Here is an 18,020-nt window from a genome sequence, read left to right as displayed (position 1 = left end):
AAAGAAAAAGAAAAGAGCCAAAACTTTGGCTGACCCATAAAAGTCAACCTTGGCTTAACATTAGTAACAGGTGTTAAAATTAAAAGTCGTAAATGATTTATATATTTTTAATCAATTCTTTCAGTGAATTTTAAAATTTATGTGTATGTCAAATGGAAAAAAGATGTATGCAAAATTCAGCAAGTATATTAACCTTAACGTCAGTTATTAATTATCAATAAGCTATTTATAACTATTCTACTTTACTTTTTACTATTGTTGGTCCCGTACATGCACGGGCAGTGTTACTATTTATACATGTTATGGTACTCGCATATTTGCATATTATTATATTTTTTGGGTGAATGGCATCTTATTATATTAAGATTACATTGTTTAATACAATATATTATGTACAATTTAACATGAAGAGCTTACTCCAAAGAGACCCAAATGGCCAACGGTTGCTTTAGCATTTCATGAAATATGGCCTATATATAATAGACAACATAATGCTTTATGCGGACTAAGCCATTTATATATATATATATATATATATTTAATTGCATACTTGGCCCCTTAAATTATACATTGCTACTTATAATCTTTTATACTTCCTCAAACTTACATTTTGTGATTAATTCAGTAATAGTGCTCTACTGAAAAAACACATGTTCTAATTATTCATTTTGTGTTGAATTTCGTTTTGTTTATTGTGTTATTAATTAGTCTGAATCCAATAATCCAAAAAAAAATATTAGATGTAAAAATAAATTTTCTTTTAAGATCAGAAAGTAATAAATGTAAAAAGTATTGATTACGTCCCAATAAACAACACAATGGAAAGATTTTTACGAGAATATTACTTTTTTATTTTTTTATTTATTAAACTTGAATAAGATATAATAATAATAATAATAATATAAGGCATAATAATATAAATCATTTAACAAATAAAATCTTTTTTAATTCATGCCTAATAAGACAAAGAGTAATAAGGGTAAAGTTTATTTTTCATTCAAAAAAAATATAATAAGATATAATATAATAAAGTAAATCCACAAAATAAAAAAATGTGCAAGAGTAAGAGCTAAGAAGATAACCCTTTTCTGCTCGTCGTCTACCCTTTGCTACTGCTCCTCGTTCTGTGTCCCCCCCGACTTCGCCCTCTTCGCGAGCGGAGAAAAAGCTTCAGAAATTTAGCTGGGCATGGATTGTTTTTTGAAGAATATAGATAGCTAATTACAACCCCCCCCCCCCCCCCCCCCAAAAAAAAAAAAGAAGAATATAGATTAGCTGCCCACTTTAGTCTCGGTCCTTGATTTTCAGAGATGGTGGGGTGGCATCGACATTTGCAGTCCGTGATCGGCTATGTCGGAAGGAGGAGAGTGGGAACTGCTGCCAGCTTTGATGCGTTTCGCAGCTTCACCGGTTCCTCTGCATCTTGTAAAACAGTCCTCTCTCTCTCTCTCTCTCTCTCTCTCTCTCTCTCTCTGTGGGTCGGTCATTCTTCTTAGCTCTCTTTATATGCGCTCAAAACTTTATAAGATTTACTATTATTAGATAGATTATTACATACTTTGCAGTTCATCCCGAGGAGATGGCTAAAATTATCGAATGCATTGATATTTTCTATGGAAAGGCTTCGATCAAATTCTAGCTATAAGTGTACTTTCTTTGTCTTTAATTAAAGACTCGTAGGTCTAAATCTACACATATAAAGTTGTAGAAATTTTTATATATCTAGCAAAAGAAAAAAAAAAGCTGTGAAATTTCTCGCCAAAATTAAAGCAATTCAATGTGAAAACCATCTAGCTAGTCGATCATAATTCAAATAGATTTGAAGACTCAAAGTATCCACCGGGCTTTCTGTTAGGCAAATAATCCATTATAATCAGGGACGAATTTAAAGAGGTGCATGCCTCTTAGACTGGGGAAAAATTATATTGTCGAGTTTATCATTTTTAATATGAAAGAGTCCAATTTCATCCCTTGACTTTACAATACACTTTGAACTTTTCTCCGGAAAAAATTTCTAGATCCGTCCCTAATTTATAAGCAATCTTCTAGATTTGTCCCTAATTTATAATCAATTGATAAATATAATGATGTGTTTTGTATCCATTAACTTTCATAATCGTAATATTTAATTTGGAGGACTGGTGTCTAGCTAGTGATTAAAGCGTTATACAGTCTAAAGAAATGGAGCATAACACAGTGATACACACTCTCGTATACAAATTAAGAGTTTCCGGCTTAATTTTTTTTTTGGGATAAGTTTGGCTTTGATTTTCGTCAATAAGATTATTTGTGTCTTTTCATTTAGATTTTTATTTTCTTATATTAGGTTCACGTACTATCCTTATAATCGAAAGAAGAAAAAGCTTTACAACTTCTGTTCAGATCAATTACTTTTTTCTATTGATTATGTACGTAGACAAGTATAGATATGCTTTGAAGTTGGCCAATAGAGAGCTACCCGATTTTATCGTTAATCAAATGACTACGACAATATTAATTTAGCAACATTAATTACGATAGTCGTAATATTCAAAGAGATTATTAAGAAGTCATTTTAGCCGGCATTTGCCCTCATCATTCCTTCAATTTAGAATAGAACTAGTCATTTAATCCGTACCCCGCGCGGACTATTCTGCGATTTTTATTTTATATTGATATTATTGTATTTATGAATTTTATAATAATAAAGAAACTTGAAAAAAATAATATTCTCGAAAAAAATCTAACATATAAATACATCGTGAAAATTTTTAAAAAATTAATTATGAAAATGTGAAAAAATCTAGGCATATATTATCGACAGAGGATGCGAATGGTTGATCGTCCAAAAGTTGAGAGTTAAAAACGGAAGCTCTTCATCAATCAAATGGAAATCTCTCGTGAGAGTAGTCTAAATTATATAATATATAAATAGATTTCTTTTTTCGGTAGAAAAGAGGCAATTAGAATTTATTTATTAGTGAAGTTTTTCATATAAGAAGAAAGGAATTAGTTGAGCTGACTTTGGAATTGCGGTCAGAAGCAACCACACGCGACTTGGCTAATTACTGATCAGCTAATATAAATATAAAACGTTGTTAATTTCCGCACGCAGCCGGCTCTCCAAAGCAGATAATATCACGTATGGGCGCGTTCATTACATGTGTGTATGTGTGTATATATATATATATATATTTATTTATTATAGGCTCCAACCAAACTCAAATCCGCTTGGAAAACAGATGACCAGTGAATTCAAGCCAAGCGTGGATTAGGGAGATGGACTAATTAAGGTACGTGTAAGCTAGCTTGGGCATCACTTGACTGCAAATAAAATAAAAGAGTTTATTACACTATATAATTTAGCGTTGATAGATATTCCTATATATATATCATAATATCATTTTATACATTATTATTTTTATTTCACCGACTATCTCCTAGGGGGTAGATGGTGAATCAAATTAGCAACGTTAGAATACTTCAAGTAAAAAAATCGACGTTGGAATAGATTTAAAAATATTTGTCAACGTTAGGTTATATGGTGTAATATATCAAAAATAAAATAAATAAATAAATAAATAAAGAGGAAATGGAGAAAGCAGAAAAAGTTCGAGGTCAACCGATGGAGGGCCATATCTAAATGTTTAGAAGTTTTTGTGGAAGATGGAATTAATATCTTATGTTGTGTTTTGAAGTAATTAGTCAATTTATGGGACTCAAAGGACAGAGGAGTTGGTGGTGGAAAAAGAAAGCGGAACAATGCTTGACTTTTGAGATGCAAGATTATACTTTGATCCTCTCTCTATCTTTGGTTGCTTTATAGTTTTATTGCATTGGTCCTCAACGTTACAAAAACTTGTTGATTACTTCTCCAAAGAGGAAATGGGAGTGATTACACAGTGGGCATAAATGACCATCATACTTCAATTTCATAACGGTGTTACCCGAGTTTGCAAAGAGAAAGATGATCGACTCTATAAAGCACATAATAGAATTTCATGTCGCGACCCTGCTTAAATGTAAATTGTCAAAATACAAGATGATCAATTGTATGGAATATAGACCGTCGGATAGCCCGCATCCTTAATTGACCATTCAATTATCGATCGTGGTTGTATAAGAAAAAGGCCGATCATCGATCTTCTTGCCTGATGGCACATAACGACCGGTCCTCTCTCTCCGTCGTCTAAAGTTAACAGAGCAGTCAACGCAAATGATGAAATTTTTTTTTTTTAATATGGACGACTGAAATGACAGCAAATAGAAGATAAGGATGAAAATTGAAATTTCTCAGGAGATCGAGGATCACAATTGCAATTTCTTCCCAATTTTTCATCAGGCAAAGGCAACATCAAGGAAACACCCCAGGTATGAAATCTTACGTCCTCCCGGTGCAGAAGGTCCGCAAGCTGCCCAGACGACGGATTGACTCTGTTGACTTCTTCGAGCCTCCACGCAAATTGAGTGCATGGAGAAACGTTAAGTAGACCAATTTACACTTCTGACATTTCTTCCTGGTTCCAGCGTAGACTACTTTGGGCCCACCAATATATAGTGGAGAGATCGAGACCGTTAACTACTGCGGTCCCATACTAGAAGTCGTACAGATCAACGCCGCAGATTGTTCCAGGCCACATCTAATTTCATAGGACTGGCCGTACGGTAGGAAAATCTCTCCCGAGCTCCGGTCTGCAATTTCCCTTTGACCTTTAAATAATAATAATAAAAAAAAAAGAAAAAAGAAAAGCTTCGTCCTCTCCATTGTTTCCATTTCTCTCTCTCTGTGACGGGGAACTTGCAGAAGGCAACTTTTAAACCTGGAAAGGTCCGTTCTTCACAAGTGGGGCCCACCGTACGGGCAGCTGAAGCTCGGGAGCCGTCGATCAATGCCTCGGGCATGATGGGTTTCCTGTCCAGGCTCAAAGCGTGCCTTAGCAAGCTCAGGTCCGGGGGCTTGGCCTCCGCCGTCGACGGGGCCCACGAGGACGACTCCTCCGGCCTCTTCTTCGAGCTCCGGTCGCTTCAGATCGCCACGAACTTCTTCTCAGAGCTTAATCAGCTGGGTCACGGCGGCTTCGGCCCCGTTTACAAGGTGCTCTGTCCTTCAACCCCTCAAAATCCAACCTGATGCTATGCTCATGATTCCTCGCGTTCTGATCAGTTGGGTGGATCATTCTGACCTCACTAAGTTGGAATCTCTTCCTTTTGCGGAAAGATCGAGTTTTTCGATTGGAGAAATGTAGCACTTCGAAAATAATTTATATTTACTAATTCTGAATGCTGCTAGCTTGATAGAACTTGGAGTGTAAGTGATCGATTTGGTGGGATGCGTATAAGCTCGGAAAATGCCGGTGCGGGGTATTCACTATCATGGAACCTGGGTTTTAGAATCTTACATTCATCTGGATTGTTGCTATCTACTGACTATGTGTGATTATGGGACTATCCCATGTTTCGGGTTATGTTTACTTGACAATTGAATTAATGTTGAACAATGGTGTGGTCAGATTTATCCGGACTATGGATGTAGCTTCTATGATTAGCAATTCTGGTATTGATCCTGCCCTCATAGCTTTTCATTTTATCTGGCTTCGACTGAATTTCATTTCTTCCCACTATAGGGCTCCCACTTATGTGTCGATGTAGGAGTCCATCTAAGGTCATCCAGATCGACTATATATGATTCCTTGCTATTAGAACCCATCTAGAAGCTTCGGTTCATCTTTCATTTATGTAAGAGAAAAAGGTTTTTATGGCCAGTTCTGAAGTAGCAAGAGTGTGAGTTTGGAGCTTCTTTAAAATATTGATTGCATATTACAGGGGTTGATGCCAAACGGTCAAGAAATAGCTGTAAAGAAGCTTTCACTTACTTCCAGACAGGGAATGAGAGAGTTCACGAATGAGGTGAAATTGCTGTTGAAAATCCAACACAAGAATCTCGTCATGTTACTTGGTTGTTGCGTGGAAGACCCGGAGAAGATGCTTGTTTACGAGTACCTGCCGAACAAGAGCCTTGACACTTTCCTTTTCAGTAATTTTTCGGACTCAAATCCCTTGTTGACTGTCTATATTATTATTGGAAGTATAGAGCTAAAGTACCTGCCTTTCTTGCAGGCAAGAATAGGCCCGCCACACTTGATTGGACGACCCGATTTCACATAATTACAGGTGTTGTGAGGGGTCTTCTGTACTTACATGAAGAAGCCCCTGAAAGGATCATCCACAGGGACATTAAGGCAAGCAACATATTGCTGGATGAGCATTTAAATCCAAAGATATCTGATTTTGGCTTAGCAAGGCTTTTTCCTGGCGACGACACCCATCTGAATACCTTTAGGATATCGGGTACCCAGTAAGTAGTTTCTTTGCCTTACCTTTGATGGCTCGTATCAATAATTCATTTACCATTCTCTGGTGTCCAAATAAGAGGAAAACAATTCACCATAATCGTTTGCTTGATTGTAGTGGCTACATGGCTCCTGAGTATGCAATGCGTGGATACTTATCGGTGAAGACTGATGTTTTCAGTTTCGGGATTGTGGTTTTAGAGATTGTAGGCGGGAGAAAGAATCACAACATTCAATTAGGTAGTGAAAAGGCCGACCTCCTGGGTTACGTAAGTTGCTTGTTTCTGTGCTAATGAACCACAATATATTTGATCACTGATTCTGTTATGAGCTTTGTGCATCCTAGGAATTTACTTATCATGTCTAAAGTAAGATTCTTTCAGACCGATTCAATTCACGAGATCTAGGTGCCACTTCAATTGTCACGTTCCCACAGCAATTGACTGGTGCGATCGACAGTCTAAAAGTAAAAGTAGTTCAGCCTTCCCCAATATATGTATTAACCATCTTGTTCAGTCTATTTTTCTATTGTTTCAGGCATGGAAGCTCTATCAAGAAGGGAGGCAACTAGAACTAGTAGACCCAAGTCTTCCAAAGTACAACCGCGATGAAGCAGCGATGTGCATTCAGTTAGGTTTGTTATGCTGCCAGGCAAGTTATTCGGAGAGGCCTGATATGAACTCGGTACACCTCATGCTCTCGAGCGACTCGTTTAATTTGCCAAGGCCCAGTAGGCCTGGAATTCAAGGCCGGGTGGGCCACTGGACGACTACCACGAACTCTGTCCTCACGAACACAAACACAAACACGAATGCTACTAGTACTAATACTGGGGTTACGAAGGCCTCCACGGGAAGCAGTTTTGTTGAGGAGTATTCAAGGAATTCAATCTCAGTTTCTTCTATCGACGAAGGTAGATGACTTACGAAACTAATAGTGTTGTGTATAGTGTAAAGTGTTTTCACTATTGAAAAATTCATTCTTTGAGGCTTCTTTATAGGAGACGGCTATTGTTTGGTTTTGTTTATGATCATTGTATCTATTACTATGTCTCTAGAGAACACAAAATCATTAATGTGACTAGTAGAAGAAAACTTGTGTAACTAGCTAATGAAATGAAACTATATTTTTCATCAATTCGGACCAGCACTAGTCGAACAAAATGAAGGAGATGCATCCTTCAACTTTGTTTCGAGGCAACTTTCTACGACAGTGGACATGCTTCTGAGCAGATTACTGTCAGTGCCGTTGAACGAGGATGAGATGGTCCGTCGATCCAATTTCCTACTTTGTCCGGGAATGAGCTTGGGCTTATTTCAGTGCTCGCGGTCACAAAAGGTTGTGAGCACAGAAGGTTAGACGCGAGTTTGAGTTTACGATTAGTTGACGTGCATATAGACTATGATTCTATGCTGTGATTTTCAGACACAAGTCATATGAGGTCTCCAAATGGCCAAAGAAACAGAGAACATCGGCTCTGCCTACGGATGAAAACAAGAAAACAAATTTCCCGGAGAAATCGGGCAAGAAGGTCCCATCTTTCCCGAAAAGACAAAACGGCCAAAACATAACGTGCACTTCGAAGAAAGAAACCTCCCTATATTTCTGGTTATCATGGCGAATACTCATGACCCAGTATATATTTCTCCGTTTGATTTCGCAGTTAAAATCACAAAAATTTTAATTTTAACTTTAACTCAACATACTACATAATAAAAATACATATTTTCCAAGTCAAAAATTTTAACTTTTAACTTTAACTCAATACATTACACAATCATTTATTACTTTTCATGATCAAAATTAAAGTTACTTTTTAACTCTAAAATCAAACGCATTAACCTCTTGATTCTATATGAGAACGTATATTTACTCTGACCCGACTCTCGGAATCTCGAATTCAGGTAGTATTCACCCAAATCCCCATTACTTCATTTAAAAAATGACCTTTTTATGATTGTAAGATTAGAAAAAGCAATGTAAAGATCTTCTCCTTTGTAATTTTGTATTGGGATGCTCAAACACACAATGAAAATTGAAACTCCTCCATGCCCCCACCCACCCCCACAGTGCTCCACTCCATTCCCTGCTTCCAATTTCAAATCTCAAGCATACACTGAAAACCTCTCTCTCTCTCTCTCTCTCTCTCTGAAGCAATTACCTAAATGGTGGTAGCTTGAAGTTTTGGTCAGCAAAATCCACAAGCCCAGAGAGAGAAGGAGCAGTTCCTTGCTGGGTGGATCTCATCTCACTTACCGAGTGCTTCTCAAGAAATGAGACCCAACTGGGAGCTCAGGAACTGCTGCAACCACGACCAAGTTGTCTTCTTGGTCACTGTCGGAGTCTGCACTGTCGTTATTCTCGCGGTATGCTCTCTCCCTCATTCCTCGTCTCTTGTTCCCCTGAACTTGAACTTCACAGTAAGGGTAAGTTAGTAACTGCCCCAGCTGAGAGTAAAGCATATGGAAGAATTTGATCGTTTGCATATCGTGTCAGTGAAGAATGTGGATTATGCTGATTGATCTGGTTTGGGCATGAATGGGGTGAGATAGGGGCCCAAAACTGGAACTGTTCATTTATTTTCACACCCATTTCCTCCATTAGCTTTGAAAAATCAGTTTAAGAAGTTCTGATTCAGCAGCTTACTAGCCATATTCTCTTTGGTGATATGAAGACTTGATTTGTTTGAGCTGACCATTGTGGAAGTCTAAGGAAGTCTAGTGAAAGCATGGATCCGACTAATTCATTGATTTTGGCTGGAAAGTAACAGACAACCTCAATAGCTCTGGAGCTGAGAAAGCGTATTATGTTGCCATTCAATTTGTGAATGCACAGAATTTATTGTTGACGCGACGTTTGAATGACTTATTGTCTGTGTAGCTATGGAGGACTATATTGCTGAAGCCATTCAAGCTCGTTACGGTATTCCTACACGAGGCCAGCCATGCTATCGCTTGTAAACTCACGTGTGGCCATGTAAGCAGCTCCTTTCCTGTATGTCAATGATTGGTTCTGATCATGTTATTGTTGGCGCAGACAGGGCTTATTATCTTGAATTTTACAAGAGTTTGGGAGAGAGTCTGTCTCGCAAGTTTCCTGTTTTGTTTTAGTGGAGAAATTTGAAACCTTGTGAGAAAGCTTGCTTGTTTCAGCTTTCGGATAGGGCTTAGTGAAGATCGAATTGTTGTGAGTGTTTTATGCTTTTAAGTCTTAAAGCTTATTACCAGACTATAAACTACATTATTGGGACAGTTTGGTCTTTTGTTGATTTTACTTTTAATATTTTTACATCCTTCAGGAGCTGCAAGACTTATTTCATTGTATCATGCTCTTATGCACAGGTGGAAGGGATACAAGTCCATGCAGATGAAGGCGGGACTACGCAAACGCGTGGTGGGATATATTGGATCATCTTGCCAGCTGGATGTACGGAGTCTAACCTTTTGAACATTTGCTTTGTCACAATCAGTTGGATCTATTGCTTCTTTCAGCTTTGCATGAAGTTTTCTGTTAATTTTGCCAACGTATTGAGCCATTCTTTGACTATCTCCTCACCTCACCCTTTCCACTTCATTCCAGATCTGGGGTCATCCTTCTGGGGAATGCTCTTTGTACTAGCATCCACAAATCTTCTAACAGCGAGAATTGCAGCGGGATGTTTGCTTCTGGCTCTTGTTATTGTACTCTTCATAGCAAAAAATGTCAGTAAATTCCAATGACCATGAGGATCATATCTCTAGTACAATATTTCATCCCGTGTGGACAGTTCTTTCTATGAGGTTTATGAACTCTTCTCGTTGTCTACTAACTCTATTTTTCATGCTGCAGTGGACGCTTCGAGGGCTCTGTATAGGTATCCCATCTTATCACCCGTTTTAAGTATCTCTCTTCCTTCGATATCCAGTCTGCTATGAGAATAACTGATGTTGGAATATGGAACCGTTAGGATTTATTGTATTCCTAGGAGTAATTTGGATACTCCAAGAGACAACAAAAGTTCGTGTTCTTCGTTACGTCATTCTTTTCATAGGTGAAGTTACCTTACCTTCAAACTCCTTTTCTTTCTATGAAGTCACTCAACCCTTAGAAGTTGAATTTCCTACTTATATTTCAAATCTGCAGGTGTTATGAACAGCTTGTTTTCAGTTTATGGTACGGCCTTCTGAGAAAACTATGAAGTACTATAATACTTTTATTTGTGCTAGTATGGACTTAAGCTGAGATACTTTGTGAATACTGCAATAATCCAGACATATACGATGATTTGATATCCCGCCGAGTACTCTCTAGTGACGCTGAGAAATTTGCTGAAGTTTGTCCTTGCCCCTGCAATGGAGCTGGATGGGGTGCCATTTGGTAATGTCTCTTCTCACATTTGACAGAATCACTACCAGTCGATATGGATCTACACAGGCTATATTCCCTTCTACTGTTTGTTTCTTATGTGGCTTTATTACCAAATGCATTTTAATATGCAGACACCGGTATTTGTTTTGCATTCTGACGACTATAGAAGCTATATATCTGCAGGGGTTTGATATCGTTGCTGTTTCTCTGTGGTGCCATGTATCTCGGTCTCGTTATCTTGTCCTAAGGTACAGTTCTCAGCTCTTTTTAAGAAAACCCTGGAATCGATGAGGGCTCTATGTCATGAGCTGCTGTCAGTGGCAGCTCTGTTTTAGAAAACCTCGGAATTGAAAAGTTCTATCTCGTAAGCTGTTATCACCTGTCAGCGCTAAGGAGAATTTAGACGTTGATTGGGTTGAAACATCGAACTATCGCTTTCTCTCATCCATGTTGTCTCTTAACTGAGTGCTATCGTCAGCTTCTCTGCAGGATGACTTTCTATTAAAGAGCAGGGACACCGACCCTTTCATGGCTTCTTCAGTTCATCCTGTTAGGCAGCATGATTCTTTATTCATATCAGAATTTGCAGAAGATACTAATCCAAATGGAGTTAAAACCATCTCGTTTAGCCTAAACCGGTTTCTGTTAGCATTCTGAGACTTGTTTCTCAACATCAAGATTACCGAGTTATACTAAAGATTGTGCAATGTACTACTTATTAACTGAATTGTACGTGAGCGATAGCAATTCTTATTTCATGCTGGAACTACATGTCACTGCAGAAGAACCAATTATAGATGAGACTTATCCATGATCACCAGGAACATATTACCACAAGAACATCAGTTTAGTAAAGTAAATTGTGTTAGAGAGGAAGTCAACATTTCTGAAGATATAATCATCTAACTCGAAAGATGCCACTTCAAATGATCAGTAAGTAAACAAACATAAAAACCATGGTTTAAATGGTTCATCTATTTCAAACACAACTCAAAATAGATAACGATTGGAAGCTGAGAGACCATCAAGTTGATCCACAAAATTATGAGATCTACACTTCAGTTATCGGGTACTCAAACACAACGTCCTTTCCGGCAAGCTTCCGGTACACTGCAGAGAATGACTCGAGCTTGTACTCTGTGCTGTTACGCTCCTTCGGGTCCAAGAAAACCTAAAAATGAGAATATGACATTGGCATATTCGTCAGTGATAAGACGCAAAGAATTTTTTGACAATGCGAAACAGCTTCTGCAAATGTTGGCACGAGTAACAGAGCATTACTATTTAATGTGAGCTGAAAATAAAAATCTGTAAGAACTTCCAAATTGAAACAGAATTGCCTACCTTCATGATCTTGGATCCATCAAGTCTATACCGGACACGCTTTCCCACAATCTCAGAAGGCAGCACGACATCTTCGAGCATTGCTTCATGGACAGAAGTCAGTGTACGGCTCCTGGGGCGCTGGACGGCTGAACCTTTCTTAGGAGGCCTCAATATCCTCCGGGTGGCAATCACAACCACATCCTGTCCACAGATTTCTTCAGGTGAACATTCAACGGGAAACATAGGTCTTCATAAGGAATTTATCTAGAGCAGGCTTCTTGTCCTCAAAATTTCAATGCTTACAAAATTGAATCAAAGACTATTTTTAATACCATAACCAATAAGCATCACCGAAGCTAAGACATAAAACCATTAATGAGGTTCCAATCAACTAGCAGTAACGCCCATGTTAAAAAAAAAAAAAAAATTGAAATCAGCTAGTAAGTCCTGTGTTCACCTTTCCGCTAAACTTCTTCTCAAGCTCCCTCACAAGTCTAACATGAATCTTGCGGTACGCCTTCCTCAACCTGTATGGAACATGGATCACCACAGCCTTACGGTTTCCAGAAACATCAACCTGGCTGAAGAGAGGAGAAACAATACTCTTGTCGTAAGAATGATATGCGACAATGGCATTCAGTTCCGATCTCCCTAACAACAAATTGAAAATGAACGGGACACTTACGTGGCCGAGTTAATATACAGATCCTTCAAGTCACTTTTCAGCTCCTGGTTCGTGTTCTCCAAATCGAACAGTGCCTAGCCACCCAACCAAAATTCATCACCATCACAGCACTACCAACAAGAACATATTTTACATTGACCCAGATAAAACACAAAGTAAACCTGGGCGACGGACTCCTCGAACTCTGAGGGCTCGGCATCCTTGTCCTTATGGATCTTCTTCCTTGAAGTATACATCTTTATGTCTAAAATAAGTGCAGAAATCAAAAATCGCCCGAAAAACAGAACATGAGAAGAGTCGTAAACTTAGAAACCCGCCTAACATTCCTTTCAGCTATCACCAACATGAAAGAACATCATTCAACCATGTCTAGGACTAAATCTTAATATCTCCTCCATTTTTCCACCATTTTCGACCAGATTTAGGGAGAAGCCATTGATGGTTGTGTACACTGTTCTGCGTACATCTCTATAGAAAAGTCGACAGCTAAAACAGAGTACCTGAAGAGAAGAGTTAGAGCTCCGGGAGACACTGTCCGCAGAAACCTTCTTCGCCGGCTGCTCGCTTGAAGCTCTCTCGGCGTCGGGGCTGGAGGAGGGGTAAAGACGACGAAGCTCATCAAGGGAAGAAGATCAACGGCCGAGGCCGGTCCAACGAAAAAAAATCTGGACCGTCCAAAAGCAGAAGTTTATTGGGTTCACAGGGAGGCCCAATGGGCCTATTATTGGGCTGGAAAGATATTCCCGCGGGCCCATGAGAGCCCAATATCGCAATATCATCAATCAGTCAATATCTTATCTTCTTCGACCTCTATCGTGTCTTCCTTCGTCCAACTGAGTCACTGAGCTCGAATGGCTTTGGCGACCGCTAAAATTACGGAACTGCCTCTCCGGAACGCTCTGCCGATCTCCTTCCGGTCAGACTCACTCCGGCGACTGTTCAGGTCACGAAAACCCTCGGCCCAGTCCGTCAGAAGCTACATTTCCTCCTCTCTGCGGACGACGAATCCTCATAACCCGAAGAAGTCTTACCCGAAGGCCGACGCGCAGCAGGAGGAGCCGAGGTACTTCGATGGGGAGAGAGGGAAGAATGCGATCGAGAAGATTGTGCTGCGGCTCAGGAACCTGGGGCTGGGTTCCGACGACGAGGAAGAGGAGGAGGAACGGGGGGAGTTACAATTCGGAGGATTTTCGGCGACCGGAGAGGAGAGATTGGGTGACTTGCTGAGGCGAGAATGGGTTCGGCCCGATAGCTTCCTGGCCGAGGATGAAGGGGTATTGCCGTGGGAGAGGGAGGGGGCGGGAGAGGTGCGGGGGAAGGAGGGAGGAGGGAATAAGAGGATTGTAAAGCCCCCGACTTTGGCGGAGCTGACAATTGAGGAAGAGGAGCAGAGAAGGTTGAGGAGGATGGGAATGGTTCTTAGGGAGAAGATCAATATCCCGAAGGCTGGGATTACGAAGGAGGTGCTCGAGAAGATTCATGGCAAGTGGAGAAAGGAGGAGCTTGTTAGGCTCAAGTTCCATGAGGTTCTTGCTCATGATATGAAGACGGCCCATGAGATTGTCGAGGTAGGCTGCTCTCTTTCGCTTTTTTCGACATATCGGTTTCAATGAAATACTAGAATGTCCAGTTTCAAGTGTAGCGAAAATCTCGCTTTGAATCTATACGAATTTAGTACTTGTTCCCAGTTAAAATTTTGCAAGACTTAGTATGAAGTTCGATTAGTAACTGTTTGTAGTGATGATCAGCGTCGAACTGGAGGATTCGTCATATGGAGATCAGGAAGTGTTATGGTGGTATACCGTGGGGCCAACTACAATGGCCCTGCTTCAAGATCCAAACCTTCGGCAAGAGAGCGTAATGCTCCGTCCGTATTCGTCTACGCTTCTGCTAATGAATTGGCTGAAAGAAATGCCGAAGATGCTAGCATGATATCGGAGAAGCCTGAGACCATGCCTTGCCTTAATGGGGAGAGCTTGACTGAAGAGGAAATCGAATATAACAAGCTGTTAGATGGTTTGGGTCCTCGCTTTGATGAATGGTGGGGGACAGGAGTACTTCCTGTAGACGCAGATTTGCTTCCCCAGAAGATTCCCGGGTACAAAACACCTTTCAGGCTTCTTCCTTCTGGGATGCGATCCCGACTTACTAACGACGAGATGACCGACCTAAGAAAGCTTGCCAAGTCGCTTCCTTGTCACTTTGCTCTTGGTACTATTCATCTTCACATAATTCACAGTTTTCCTTATATTGTCTATCTTTGGCATCTAATTTGGCCTTTACCCTATACGTTAAGGGAGAAATAGAAATCATCAGGGACTGGCGGCTGCTATCATTAAGCTTTGGGAGAACAGTTTAGTCGCGAAGATTGCTGTTAAGCGTGGTATTCAGAATACAAACAATAAACTCATGTCCGAGGAGCTGAAGGTATGTCTTCCACTGTCCGAGTTTCAATTGCTAGTCGTACTGGTGATGCTAATAGATCAATCATGTATCCTTACCGTGCTGTAGATTATCTTTCTCTCTTTCGCTTTGTTTTTCTTATCTAACTGATGTTAATTATATTTCATCTGTTACAGAATTTAACAGGAGGTGTCTTATTGCTCCGGAATAAGTATTACATAGTCATCTATCGTGGAAAAGATTTTCTTCCGCCTAGTGTAGCTGCTGCATTATTAGAAAGACAGCAGTTGGCGAATCAGATACAAGATGTTGAAGAGAAAGTTCGGACAAGAGAAATTGAGGAGGTTCCATCAGCTCACCATGAAGGACAGGCACTTGCAGGTACTTTGGCAGAGTTCTACGAGGCTCAAGCTCGATGGGGAAGAGAGATATCTGCCGAAGAACGTGAAAAGATGATTGAAGAAGCTTCCAAATCAAAGAGCGTTAGGCTTGTCAAAAAGATTGAGCACAAGCTGGCTGTTGTAAGTGAACACCTCTGAGAAATAGATTCTTTGTGTTTTTCTATGTGCTCATCCTTACTGATGCAGGACTTTCTCTTTATATTTGAATGAATGAATAGGCCCAAGCTAAGAAACTAAGGGCCGAGAGACTGTTATCTAAAGTAGAAGCATCTATGGTTCCTGCTAGTCCCGATGAGGACCAGGAAACGATTACGGAAGAGGAGCGTACTATGTTCCGCAAAGTTGGTCTACAGATGAAGCAATATTTGCCCCTTGGTAATCAATATTCATCTTCTCAAGTGAGGTAGAATCTTTGGCTGAAAATTAACTATCAATTCTATTATGTATCAGGCATTCGAGGAGTTTTTGATGGTGTAATTGAGAACATGCATTTGCATTGGAAACATAGAGAACTCGTGAAGCTAATATCCAAGCAGAAAACGCTCGCTTTTGTTGAAGATACAGCAAGGTTGTTGGAATATGAGAGTGGTGGAATACTGGTTGCAATAGAAAGAGTGTCCAAAGGGTTCGCTCTAATATACTATCGAGGGAAGAACTATCACCGGCCCATTAGTTTAAGGCCGAGAAACCTCCTCACTAAGGCAAAGGCATTGAAGCGTTCCGTTGCAATGCAACGCCATGAGGTTTCCCTTTTGCACCTCATTATTTTTCATTGCATGAGAATGTTGTTTCTTTTTTTGGCGTGTTTCCGTTAATGTGTCACTGACTTCAATAAACTGTGCAGGCTCTCAGTCAACACATAGCTGAATTGGAGAAAACAATTGAACAGATGAAGAGTGAAATAGTAAGATCCTAAGATCAAGTTTTCCTCATACCATTTTCCTTCTATATAAGTATTTGCTGCCGCCCACTGCAGAATATGTGCTTGCATGTATTAAGTTGAGTTCATTACCTTACAGACGAAACTAGGCGTCTCCATCGTTAGCTAATTTATGAGTGACTGAAGATGAACTAAATTGTGGGATCTATGTGGAAGCTGTCTCATGGTTATTCCATCACATTGCTGTTGCATTAGAAAGTTTGCGACCTCTGCAGATTCAAGATAGTTGCGATTATCTGTTCTCGGGTAGTTTTGGTACTTAATACTGGAAAAGGGTGTAGACTGTAGATAATGCATCTAAAAAAGGAAAGTGGCAGGACAAATTATTCTTTACATTTCGGGTCATCTACTTTTCCACAACGTTGATGAACTGGTTCTATGAAGCAACCTTGCGATGACTACAATTTATGGTATCTAACCTGATAATATTTATTTTCCAGGGAGATATAAGTGACATGGAATCCGAGGATCCTTGGAGCTCCAATGAGAATGGCCCAGTCAATCGACTCTCAGAATTCACAGGGGTCAGATTTCTTTCATTCACTTTGCCTGCCAAAATCTATACGCCATACACTTCAGCTTTTGCTCTGTGTAGAAGGTCTTGATCTGACATGATTGTTCACTTCTTCTCTAGAGCGAAGATGAAGCTGTGTCCCATCTCTCTGATGATGACTATGATGATGATGATGAGGATGATGAAGGTGATGAAGGTGATCAAAATGATCTAGATTGGGAAGATGGCGAGGAATCTGAATTTTCTTGAAAGACATCAACAGAATGATCCGCTCCGGCAAGAATCATTCGTCCTTTCACTGAATTGTCAAGTGACCGAATACCTGTCCTGCCATTCCCTATCTTTGGTGGGTACAAGACGATCCTCGTTATCATATTCCCATTTCATTCCATTTAACTGTGGGCATTCCATCGAATTTTCTCTTCCTCTTATCTCCATCTAATTTGGATGATACAGTCTCGGAGATGGGATCTTGATTCAAATACAGAGAATCAATCTGGTATTCTGGGATGGACTGCACATTGTTGATAATCATGGTCTCCTTTCCTCGTCACCGGCAGCGAAAATTGCTCGATGCCTTGTACTTCCTGGCTGATGTTTATGGCGCTTCTCTTCAGTTCTGAGTTAGAATGTGTGTGGAAGTTGAGTCGGAGTGGTACGATGTTGTTCTGTTTGTAATCACGCACGAGGTCTCCGTGACTTATTCATGTTCGTTCCGAGATAACTTTTCTAAAAAACACCATGTATGTATTTCTTGTCATTGAAGATGTTAAGAAAAGCTCATCTGGTAGAGAGGTCAGGCTTTTGGATTGGTTGAAGCCTGAACACTTAGAGCAGTTCATGGGCCGGGCAGAAGGCCCACTTCTTACCATCTTATTGATCAGTCCATATGTCCTCATTTAAATTTAAATTTTTGGTTAATTACGCAGTCCTGGCAGTGGCAAATTGAGTCTTGAATAAGGATTAGTTTCAGTTAGTGGGCTGAAAATACCTCGTGGCTCCGTTACCAATTCAAGAGGGCAGGTTGCCTCGCAATAGAAGAACAATGCTCGAAGTCCAAGCTGTTCTTATAGGA

At 40.0% G+C, this 18,020-nt stretch overlaps 4 protein-coding genes across 5 annotated transcripts; 3 read left to right on the top strand and 1 right to left on the bottom strand.

The window, feature by feature from the left end:
* The first annotated feature begins 4,716 nt into the window (after positions 1 to 4,716).
* Positions 4,717 to 7,466, top strand: LOC116215251 (G-type lectin S-receptor-like serine/threonine-protein kinase B120). The gene is made up of 5 exons (XM_031550888.1): positions 4,717 to 5,074; positions 5,803 to 6,013; positions 6,097 to 6,334; positions 6,448 to 6,598; positions 6,867 to 7,466. The coding sequence occupies exons 1-5, from the start codon at positions 4,880 to 4,882 to the stop codon at positions 7,248 to 7,250; spliced, it is 1,179 nt and encodes a 392-aa protein (XP_031406748.1). The 5' UTR covers positions 4,717 to 4,879; the 3' UTR covers positions 7,251 to 7,466.
* An 878-nt stretch (positions 7,467 to 8,344) lies between these two features.
* Positions 8,345 to 11,445, top strand: LOC116213489. Of its 2 annotated transcripts, none has more exons than XM_031548456.1 (10): positions 8,345 to 8,695; positions 9,210 to 9,305; positions 9,671 to 9,755; positions 9,909 to 10,030; positions 10,158 to 10,182; positions 10,276 to 10,359; positions 10,452 to 10,481; positions 10,580 to 10,685; positions 10,860 to 10,924; positions 11,166 to 11,424. In XM_031548456.1, exons 1-9 carry the CDS (start codon positions 8,603 to 8,605, stop codon positions 10,921 to 10,923), a joined length of 705 nt encoding a protein of 234 aa, XP_031404316.1. In that variant the 5' UTR covers positions 8,345 to 8,602; the 3' UTR covers position 10,924; positions 11,166 to 11,424. The 2 variants fall into 2 exon arrangements, with proteins under 2 accessions (XP_031404316.1, XP_031404315.1); XM_031548455.1 differs by having other exon boundaries at positions 8,346 to 8,695; positions 11,155 to 11,445.
* A 114-nt stretch (positions 11,446 to 11,559) lies between these two features.
* LOC116213490 (40S ribosomal protein S7) lies at positions 11,560 to 13,346 on the bottom strand. Its single transcript, XM_031548457.1, has 6 exons — positions 13,188 to 13,346; positions 12,849 to 12,931; positions 12,688 to 12,761; positions 12,460 to 12,583; positions 12,021 to 12,203; positions 11,560 to 11,847 (listed from the first exon to the last, which is right to left on the bottom strand). The coding sequence occupies exons 2-6, from the start codon at positions 12,921 to 12,923 to the stop codon at positions 11,728 to 11,730; spliced, it is 576 nt and encodes a 191-aa protein (XP_031404317.1). The 5' UTR covers positions 12,924 to 12,931; positions 13,188 to 13,346; the 3' UTR covers positions 11,560 to 11,727.
* A 155-nt stretch (positions 13,347 to 13,501) lies between these two features.
* Positions 13,502 to 17,849, top strand: LOC116213486 (CRM-domain containing factor CFM3, chloroplastic/mitochondrial). Its single transcript, XM_031548453.1, has 10 exons — positions 13,502 to 14,255; positions 14,436 to 14,898; positions 14,984 to 15,114; positions 15,267 to 15,611; positions 15,710 to 15,866; positions 15,942 to 16,234; positions 16,336 to 16,395; positions 16,872 to 16,955; positions 17,066 to 17,291; positions 17,402 to 17,849. Exons 1-9 carry the CDS (start codon positions 13,539 to 13,541, stop codon positions 17,192 to 17,194), a joined length of 2,379 nt encoding a protein of 792 aa, XP_031404313.1. The 5' UTR covers positions 13,502 to 13,538; the 3' UTR covers positions 17,195 to 17,291; positions 17,402 to 17,849.
* Positions 17,850 to 18,020: the final 171 nt, after the last annotated feature.

Source organism: Punica granatum, chromosome 7 (assembly GCF_007655135.1).
Source record: "Punica granatum isolate Tunisia-2019 chromosome 7, ASM765513v2, whole genome shotgun sequence".
Taxonomy (NCBI): Eukaryota; Viridiplantae; Streptophyta; class Magnoliopsida; order Myrtales; family Lythraceae; genus Punica; species Punica granatum.
Note: the sequence above shows the minus strand (reverse complement) of the source record. Positions and strands in the feature narration are given on the sequence as shown.